This window comes from Corvus kubaryi, unplaced genomic scaffold (genome assembly GCF_017639235.1).
Source record: "Corvus kubaryi isolate FWS band 111438036 unplaced genomic scaffold, C.kubaryi_AGA036_p1.0 52676, whole genome shotgun sequence".
In the NCBI taxonomy this organism is placed as follows: Eukaryota; Metazoa; Chordata; class Aves; order Passeriformes; family Corvidae; genus Corvus; species Corvus kubaryi.
Genome location: NW_024581397.1, coordinates 1 through 10,261, shown reverse-complemented (window position 1 = coordinate 10,261; position 10,261 = coordinate 1). Strand labels below are relative to the sequence as shown.

Genomic DNA, 10,261 nt, shown 5'->3' with positions numbered 1-10,261 from the left:
GACCGGCCCCGGGCCCGGGGCGGCGGAAGCACCACCGGGGGCGGGGGGATAGGCCCGTTCCCTGAGCCTCCCCGGCAATTCCCAGCCCCCAGACCCTCGGGGGTGTTGCCCTTTTCCGGACCCTTCCCCAGAATTCCCAGCCCCCAGATCCGAGGCGGGGGGGTGCTCGTTCCCAGACCCTTCCCGGTAATTCTCAACCCCAGACAGCCGAGGGGAGATGTTCCCCCCCCGGTAATTCCCACTGACGCCAGGCAGGAGCAGCACCCACGGGATCATCCCCAGGCCTTTCCGCAGCAGTCAGCGTTTGGAGATCACCGAGTTACGACCCTGAGCGCCCAAGGGCTGCTCCGGGCTCGGGCAGAGAACAAGCGGCCCCGTCAGGCTCCCGGACCCCCCTGGCACGGGGTGCATCCCTCCCCAATCCACGTGGCCTGGCCTCTGGTTTCTTACTCTGTTCTATAACAGCACCTATTCAGAAGCAAGAGAAAGAAACCATTAAGATGAATCTGCAAAGCAAACTGGGACAGGCGTAACTGACCAAGGAGTGACATCCGTGCAGCTGGAGAGCTCAGTGATGCTGTCTGTCTGCAACCACCACCGTCAAACCCTGCTTGGAAACTAATTAAAAGCCTAAGCCTACAAAAGAGAGCAATGCCTTAAGAAAAATGCCATTCATTCAACTTTGTATTACACTAAAAAGTCAATAAAGAAATATTTCCTTAAAAAGCACAGAAAACCACCTACAATGTCAGGACACATAAAAGAACCCAGACGGGGAGTATTTTGAAGTTGCTGCCAGAACCTGGCTGAACACAGAGCAGTGAGGTCACCGGATCTCAGAAACATTAGAAGCCTGCAGCCAGCACACAGCCATCTCCCGGCCTTTCTTCCACAGTGAGGACACACCGGGACAAGCCAAGGGAGGTATCTCGGGACTGGAGCGTGCAGAGCAGCGCTCTCCCATCCTGCTCTCAGTGCTTCTCTCCCCCGTCACTTGGGAAGGGCTGACTTCACACCCTGATTTTTCTTCCATTTCCCCATCTTCCAGTAGGAACAGAATTCCTGGTCACAAAGCCATCTGCTGAAGCCAGGCACCAGGAAGAAATCATTCCTACCCACAAAAGTAAACACAGCTCCTTGCAAAGCGCCATTTATGTATTTCAATGTCAGAACAACAAATATTTCTCTTCCATAGTGTGCAGGACTGGAAGGAGCCCTGCTCTGCCACGTCGCCCTGCAGAGGCAGCCAAGGTACGAGGCCGGAGAGCAAACAGGATGTGGCAGGAGCAGACACAAACACAGTCCCTCCTTCCCTCTGCCATCCTGCACAGGCAGTCCGTGCCCTCCAGCACTGCACCTTCCCCCCGTGGTGGAGAATTATACCGAGAAATCAGCTGCTGCATGTTTAAACACACCACTAATGGTGGCTGAACAATTTTACTTCTAAATGAGCTAATTAGTCTCTGTACTTACTGAAGCTGATAAGAATCATTCTTTTCTAACATTTACTTTAGAAGATACGATTTTTGTAACAAACGTTTTTTGTTTCTGTTGCTATTGTTTGCACAGTGGTAACTTTCCACAGCCATGGCAGTGTTACATCCTCCAAACTGAACAGCTGATGTTACAGGTTATCTTTCACACACAAAAATTTGATAGGAATCAGCAGCTTTTTAACAAGACTTGATAAAATTAACATTCCTGAAGCTCCCATTTACAGAGTAAGGACAGAGAGTCCTGTCAGTCCCAGAGTTGGGGGAATAAATATTTAATATTGCTATTGCACAAAAAAAGTCAAGAAACTTATGCCTTCTTTTTTTTTTCAGTATTGAAGTTTCTGTATGAAAAAACAATACAGAAACACATCACTGTTTTCCGAGCCCACCATTTCTTTGTAAAGACATAGCACAAAGTAGAACAAAAGATTTTTTTTGTAATACAGGGCATTTAATAAATTAATGGATGAACTGCTTAAACTGGTGGTACATTCTCACTGTAAGTACAACTATTTTTCTGACAAGGCAGATTTGGTTGTTCCTCAGCACAAAGATGGTTTACATACATGAGGAGGTAAATGCTTATTTGGCCACAGATGATGAAGCTCAAGTAGAATTTGCTTCTTTCTCCACGTCATCATCGTCGTCAACAACCTGAAATCAAATCCAGAAGTGGTTTAGATAAACAGTTTAAGCTCTCAGTCCTGCAGGATTTATTACATTAAATCCCTGCTGGGCCCAAGGAGAACAGCAGTTATTCCACACCACTGAACGACAATGGGCTCATGAGGAAGGTAAGAAAAACTGGCAACCCAAAATGCCAGGAGGAAACGTGCTTTAATTATAGGAGCTGGTCAAGTTACCATAAAGGCCATGGAAACAATCACTCCAGAGATCAGGTACTTCATGAGAAAGCCAAAGAATCTGCATTTCAAGGGACAAAGCTCGTTGCTTTTTATCACATCAAGTCACCACAGCACAAAGGTAACAGCAAACAACTGTGTCCAGCTCTGGGCTCCTCAGTAGAGGAGGGGTGTGGCACACCGGGGGGAGTCCAGCGAGGGGTCTCCTCCCTCTCCCGCTGCCAATGCGATCAGCCAGGCCTGCCCAGGGCCACTGCTGCTGCTCAGGCCAGCCTGGCACCCACAGCACCCAGGGCTGCTCCCCAGCCAGGCAGTCCCAGCCCACGGGCTGGTACAGGACCTTGCAGAGTTCTCCATCTTTGCCAAGATACAGCTTCTGACTTGGAAAACCTGCATCTCTACATCCCTGGTTTTCCCTAATTGCCAACCTGTTCCTGCTGGAAAGGGATAAAGAGCTCCTTTTCCACTGAAAAGAAAACATCTGTGATCTCTCCCCAGCCCACCTGTTCGACGCCTTCGACCTCAGGGATGTAGAACTGGAGCATGTTCTGTATCCCGTTCTTGAGGGTGATGACGGAACTGGGGCAGCTGGTGCACGAACCCTGCAGCTTCAGCTGCACAATCCCATCCTCAAAGCCTTTGTAAATAACATCACCACCATCTTCTTGCACTGTGGGCCTGACGGAACACAACATTCAGCCTAAGGCATGTAGAGCTGAAACATGGATCCTTCCAAAACCCCTCAGTAAAGCAATACTCAATACTCACAAAAACTGTCGAGACAGAGGGATTTAGTCAGTATTTCTCTACAACTACCTGGTTCACATTTCCAACAACTCCTACTGTGTTGGACTATCTAACATAGAAACTTTCTCTGTAGGACAGTAGGCAAAACATTATTGCAATGAATGCAGCAGTGTATGAAGGAATCACTGAAACTTTAGGGTGGAGAGTGAATACCCTGGAGCAGAGCTCGATCCAGCCTGCACAGGCACCCTGGCTCGCCTGGAGGCCCTCTCCACATGCAATAATTGCCTCAGTTACTGCCAATACAACAGGGGCGTGTACCCCCAACAGGATGCAGCGCAGCTGTCACCTGTGATAAGAAGCCCTGCTTCCATAAATAAATATGCAGTTCTCCACAATTTACGCAGGACAGAAAATAGCTCCAACTATAAAAGCTTAATCCTGCTCAGGGGTGAAGGAACCAGCTCCTGATAAGCTCACCCCAGTGCCGTGAGCATTTCTGCAGCCTGCTCTCCCTCTGCCAGCCACAAATGCCCAGCACTGTAGCTCTGTCCCCATAGCAACATTTTTCCAGACCAAGTTAAAACCATCAAGTTACTCTTAACAGAAGCTCTTTATACTGATTTCCAAAATAACTCTCTGAGAACTACAGTCCTAACAGAAAAATCTGTGAACCTGACACATTTATTAACTCACCACAGCAAATTATCTCCATTCCAGAAGGCCAAAGATCATGATTTAAAATTCCATTTTTCTTACTTGAATTAACTTTCTGACACACTACAGGACCTTTCAGATGTACATTCCCCCCATCCTGCACCTTCTGACAACTCCTCTGCATTTAATTCTGATTTGCTGGACAATAAATGCTCTATGTGTAGCCTGGTTTATGTATAACTTCTGAGAACTACCCTGCTGTAAAATGAAGGAAGATACATCACTGCTGGTATTCTCATCAACAGCTTCTTGGTCCATTGATGGGTACTGGGGGAGGAAATGAAAGAAATGAAAAGGTGGGAAAACCAGAATTTTGGGCAGAAATTCTGTGCCTGTTATGAAAGGCCCCTCGGAAATCAAGGACTGACACTCCAGCGAGCTTAAACAACCAGGTACCCGGCAGGAGCATGAACATTACTGTCACAGCTTTATACAACTTTATACTTGGCTTCTGGCTTCAACACTTAGCACAGATGTTTGGGAAAATGTTACAGCTTATTTCTACTTTTCTTCCTTTCTCAGGAAAATCAGCCAGCACCATGTGTCAGCTCTGAGATAAACAAATTTTTAAATTAAGTGATATCACTTTAAATGCGGCAACTAAAAAAAAAAAAAAAGAAACACAAAGGCCCAAGTTCATCATAACTGCTATGATTTTGATCCACAAACAAGTTTCTGGTTCCTGCAGTTTGTGAGCTGGGGAAGATGTCACCATCAGATATCACAAACACATCACACATCTTCCCCTGCATCTCAAATGTCAAGTCACTTATTGCTTTCAGTTCGCTTTGGAAGGCAATTAATGAGCACAGAAATATTCTTCAGGTAAACAACACAATCCACAGCCACTCTTGAGACTTCATTAGTTACCACCAGCTTCCGAATTCAAGCTGTGGTAAAGCACCACTAAAATCACAACGGAATGCAATGACAAAATCCATGGAAGCCCAGCATTTTCCACTAGGAAATTTTCCTTTGGAGTATAAACTGCTTTGGAATACTTGGAAGGGAAGGACAAGAACAATTAAGACAGACATTAATACAGAGAGAAAAAAGTGCCTGTAAAAGCAAAGCCTGTGCTGTTTCCAGCACTTAAAAGCAGCCAGATTAAAACCATGGACCTGTCAAAGGCACTGTGGAGAGCAAGCCCAGGTCTTGCTCTGAAGTCACTCAGCAAAGAGGACTCTGCTCAGCACAGGAGCTTCAACAGGAAAACCAGAGAGAGTTTTCAACTGAACAGCATTCCCAACTCTGGCCAGTTCTGCACTCGAACCCCTCCACACCAGGTGCCGAACCATGAAATCACATTCCCAAAGAAAACGCACTGTTCCCTAAATAAACCCAAACCCCAAGACTAACTCACTCATCCAGCAGCAATGCTCCCTGTTCACCTGATTCTTGTATCCAGCAGCTCCTTAATCATCAGTACAACTTCATCATCTTCTTCTGAAGCAGCTTGGGAAAAGAAAAATGTGCAAGTCAGAACACAGAGAATTCCAGGCTGCAAATTCCTGCCTGAGTTCATCTTAACAAGTTTTTTATTTAAATTCTCCTGCATGCTTTTCTGAGGGAGAAGTGGAGGCTCTTCTGGATGGCACAAAAGCCATGCCAAAAGGCAGGCCTTGGCCTCTCCCTGAAGATTTGATTTACCTGTGTCTGTCCTAGGTGCCTCATCAGTAACCACAGGTAAGCCAGAGGCAAAGAAATCCATTATAGTTGCATAAATATCTGGTTTCAGTAAGTTCCAGTCCAGGTCTTCACTCTCCTATGAGAATCAAAAGAGGGGAAAAAAAACCAATGAAAAAGAGTACCTGCCTGCTGCTGCTGAGTTACACAGAGATTCTGATGTTAAAAATACCCTCATGGACTCTCACATTTGATGCACAGGTCGGACTTCATAGTTCTGTCAAGTCCAGCTTTGCCAAAGAAGCTTAGTCAGACTCAATTTGTGACAGTCAAAAGAAAGGTCTCCTTGTCTGCAAGCCAAGCAAGTGCTTTTAAAGCATTAGCTAAAAAGGTGTGGAAGTCTCTAAAATAAGTTATTATTGGACACATATTTTTACCAACTGTTTCAGAGACTCAAGATTATCAATTTACCAATTTATCATTCCCTGAATTGCCCTGCACTCTCACTGCCCAGCTCCTACATAACCCCTTATCTCTGGTGCCACAGGCCCCACACCTTGTGCAAACACACCTCATCCTGGTCCTACAGCGACTCTGGGACATGTCCACAGCTCACCCAGCCCCAATCCTGCTCCACACAGAGCCAACTTCCGAGCTGACCACGGGCACAGGGCTTCAGCCAGTCCAATGCTGAGCATTTCCAAGACCAAAGAATCTACAGCTTCACTGGGAAGCCACCTCCAGTGCTCAGCCACACACTGCAGTTATTCATTTTCTTTTCTATTAAAGGTAGCTCCCTTTAGTCACTTGTGGACACAGCCTCTGGACCTTCCACCGTGCCTGTCCAAGAGCCTGGCTGGATCTGCTCGATGGCCATTTCCAGACAGCTCATCTTCTAGCACAGCCAAACCTCTGCTCTGCTTACCTTGGTGATTGTGATGAAGTCTGGTCCAAAGAAAACACTTTTAACTCCTTCAACCCGGAATAACTGTCTGTTAAGGAAACAAGAAAAAAAAAAAAAAGGCAAAAATGCACCCAATCTAACAAATTGAGTTTTAATTTTAACAATTAACAATATGGTTAATGAAAACACAACAATTGCATCAAAAGAAAAAAAAAATAATTAAAACTGATGCAGGTAAATACAGTGTAAGGCTGTGGTTTTTGTAATTACGGGGAGAAAAAGGATGTTCTCTTGAAAGACTGGAAAACATCAAAAATGCAATGAATGAAGGAATCAGAAATCTTACCACAAAAGCATGTGTCCTGGAAAATGATAAAAGTGATTTCACAATACCCACTCGAAAGAATTTCTGCACATGAAACAGCTGTATGTGCACTGAGTGTTTACACCACTAAATCAACTGGATTCTGAAATTACTTAAAACTATGGAATTATGCAAGTGCACCAAACCACCTGAAATAAATTAAATTATTTTCTTCCCTCCCTCTCCTCCAGGGAGCTTTTGTTAAATCTTTGGAAAACTAATATTCGCTTTTAAAACAAACAGTCATCCCATTTACAGAAACTGTAACCTGGGTTTAGTGATGCACAGAGCAGGCAGTTTTCCCCATGAACCTGCACAATACACACAACCAAGCCGGTCTGCCCTGCACACATGGCAGCACATACATGGTCTTGGATGGAAATGTCTATTTGCAGACAGATGACAACAAAAAGCCACTTTCTGACAGTCAATTTCACCCTGCAACCCGATGCACCTTGGCACAATGAGATCCTACAGCTTCAGCACTCTGCTAACACACTGTGATGTCCTCAGAAACCTTTCACACTGGATTTATTACTGCAAGTCACGGAGCTCTGCCTGCAAAAATCCTGTTTGCTCTCAAACAGCCCTGCAAGAGACCTCTGGAAACATCAGAACTGTGTGTTTGATAACCCCCCCAGCTCCTGGAGGGAATGCCACGGCCAACAGCTTCTGCTTTTGCACAGAATTCTGCCAAGGTGCATAAAGCTGCCTTGGCCTGGCATCTCCAGGGGTAACCCACTGCAGCATTCCTGGGTATCACCCCTGGCCTGAAGCCCTTCCACCCACAGAACACACAGAGTTTGTTTTCAGAGACTGGTGTGAAAGCAGTGACACACATGCAAAATGGGTGCTTCCAAATACTCCCAGAGACTTGTGATGGTGCTCCAAGCCCCTTCTATGCCACGACATATGAACTGATTCTTACTCCAGGTTGTGCATTTGGGTTACTGAAAGCTGCACTCCCAAGACCTGTTACAGATCCAGCCCAAAATAGGGGCCTTTTTTTGAGCAAAGCACGAATCTTCACTGAAGGAAAAATCCACTGGCTTTGAAGTTCAGCCCCAGCACCTGCCAAAGTGAGCTACTGCATTTATTTGAGAGTATTTGGAGGCTATTCACTGACTGTTCCCCAGTTCTGAAGTTACATGATTTCCAAGTAACTACTTGCATGAAGAGTGTTCTGAGGGGAATGAATTTGAGAAATCAGGGCCAGAGGTCTCGCTGACGATGCAACAACTGCTCACAAATACTGACTTGTAACCCCTCTCAATCCAACTGCATGAACCCGACCGTGGTGCCTTCTGCCATGCCAGAGCTGTAGGGAATACAGACAACCAACCTTCCCAGCTTTTATCTCAGGCAGCACTAAATCTCAAATCCAAGCAAGCTGCTCCTAAGGAGGAGCAGACTGATCCCAAGCTGTGCTTAAAAGCATCAGTTGTAGACACAGAGCCCAGACCAACCCCCAAACCAATGATGATGTGTTTAATAATACCTTGCTAAAGGTGAGCAATATGCTGCAGCTGGTGTAGAAAACTCCATAGTCCTCGATTCCAGCACTTCCCTTCCTGGAATAAACTTCAAGCTATTTGGATTTGGTGTGTCCTGAGTTTGAATAAACATGCCTCTTACTGGAAAGACAAAAACAAAGAAGAGAAGTAATACAATCAAACCTAAGGAGCTTAAATGAAAGTCAAGTCCTGATTACTCAGCAAGCCCAGGGTGATCCCTCTGCTCCAGAGAACTGCAGCCCGGGCAGCCATGAGGCTCTAAAACACAACACGAGAGCCTTCAGAGCCACAGAACACTGGCAAACACGGGCACATCATCTCACAGGAGACAGCATGATAAAAGGAACCTTGTCTTAGCTGCTTTTGTTAGCTTTTATTTACTAAAAAGCATCGAGCTGCATGAGACTCTGAAACTAAAATTAAGAAGAAACTTCTGCCTGAGTAGAATCATTTAAATGATATTTCCATCTGTGACTAATTCCATGCAATAGCACCTGCAGAATCTTTTTGTCTTAGACTCTTTCTGCTCCAGCATTGAGGGGCAGTTGTTAAACCTGCAAAAGCACAAAGTTTTCTGTGGTACCAAGTTTCACAGGTTTTTTTTTTATTTTTCTTCCTTTCCTGAGCATTGCAGCCTATCAAACACGTGGCAGGTACAATAAACTCAACCTCAAATTCAGGGTAACACCAAATTATGGATAATATTAATGGAGAATCCTGTCAATGCACCACACATGGATGCATGTTCAAGAGCAGGAAAATTCAAAAGAGAAAATATTGAAGCTCTGAGAATGAAAAGCTTCACTTGCAGCCTTCCTGGGCTCTATCTGGATGCTCAGCACTGCATTACAACCCACCCAGGAATTATTACCACTCAGAATGAACAGCAAACTTTCAGCATTGCCATGGGACATAAAAACCCACAACATGCTCATCTGTTAATTTTTAATTGCAGGTGTTTACCTGCATGATGCCACACAGCAGATGGAAGAGATGGCTTCTTTTGCAGAAGTTGGTGGAAAGGCTGTCGAGTTGTCAGATTATGATCTTTTAACAGCATATGACAGAACCTAGAGAAAAATAACTTTACTAACAATTTCCAAATTCCACATTTGCACTGTCCCAAAGAAAGAGTATGGCAGATGCTTTTAGCAGCCCCGGGGACTCAGCAAGACACACCTGGGGTGGTGTCACTGGCTCACACAAAAGTAAAGGGGGGAGAGCAGCGAGGAAAAAGGAAAAAAACATTAAAAGGAAAAGCAAGACAGAGTGATGGGAGTAACAGGTTTCAGTTTCACAGCTGTGAATACCTGATTTCTGTAACTGTATGCACAGCCAACAGCATCCGGGTATTTCAAAGCAAAGAGAACATCAGAAAATGAAAACAAAACCCACTTCATGTCACAGACTAATTATTACATACTAAGGATCAATTATTATCTGGTTCCTCTCCTCCTTACCAACTATGAGGGGGGAAAGCTGGTAAACTAAGTGAATACCATCTGCAGGGGCTGTTCTGTAAGAGGCTGGTTCTCTCTGGGGTCATGGGGCAGAAGAACACAAGCACTGCACAGAGGCCCAGAAGCCTCAAGCATGGAACAGGAGAGAAGCTTTGTCTCCTGAAATGAACATCCCTGCCGTGAGGGCAGGACACATGAACACAGAAACGGTCTAAATCCTGTTATTTGCTTGCTTTTGTGGGTTTGGGAGCAGGTAGAAACCACAACAGGATGGGTAAGGAAGGTTCCCCAGAAGTTCGCTTTTCTCCCTTTAGCTAATAATGATTATATCCCATTTTACAGTGCTCAGCACAGAGCAGGTGTGCCCAGTGGCACAGCGTCCCCCATACTGATCGATCCTGTGCAAATTATGGGGGAGGAATTTCCTCTTATTTCGTGGCCCTGAAGATACAGGAGTGGGGGAGTGTAACAGCTCCTCATTGCCTGATCTTGTGCACACGTAGGGGTGCAGAATTACCCCTCACTGCAGGGTCCTGAGCGGGTGTGTGGGGAATTACCCCTCACTGCAGG

At 45.5% G+C, this 10,261-nt stretch overlaps 1 protein-coding gene across 1 annotated transcript; it reads right to left on the bottom strand.

Moving 5' to 3' along the window:
• Nucleotides 1-656: 656 nt before the first annotated feature.
• On the bottom strand, nt 657-10,210 carry LOC121672366 (NFU1 iron-sulfur cluster scaffold homolog, mitochondrial-like). The gene is made up of 7 exons (XM_042044988.1): nt 9,195-10,210; nt 8,216-8,351; nt 6,375-6,441; nt 5,474-5,588; nt 5,215-5,278; nt 2,863-3,037; nt 657-2,150 (listed from the first exon to the last, which is right to left on the bottom strand). Exons 1-7 carry the CDS (start codon nt 9,289-9,291, stop codon nt 2,103-2,105), a joined length of 702 nt encoding a protein of 233 aa, XP_041900922.1. The 5' UTR covers nt 9,292-10,210; the 3' UTR covers nt 657-2,102.
• Between the last annotated feature and the right edge of the window lie 51 nt (nt 10,211-10,261).

Excerpts from the sequence above, each read along its gene's own strand:
- LOC121672366 (XM_042044988.1), bottom strand. The coding sequence starts at position 9,291 with ATGCTGTTAAAAGATCATAATCTGACAACTCGACAGCCTTTCCACCAA. Across the intron at positions 5,279-5,473 it reads GGCACCTAGGACAGACACAG|CTGCTTCAGAAGAAGATGAT; the intron begins GTAAATCAAATC and ends TCTTTTCCCAAG. Across the intron at positions 2,151-2,862 it reads AGGTCGAAGGCGTCGAACAG|GTTGTTGACGACGATGATGA; the intron begins GTGGGCTGGGGA and ends ATTTGATTTCAG.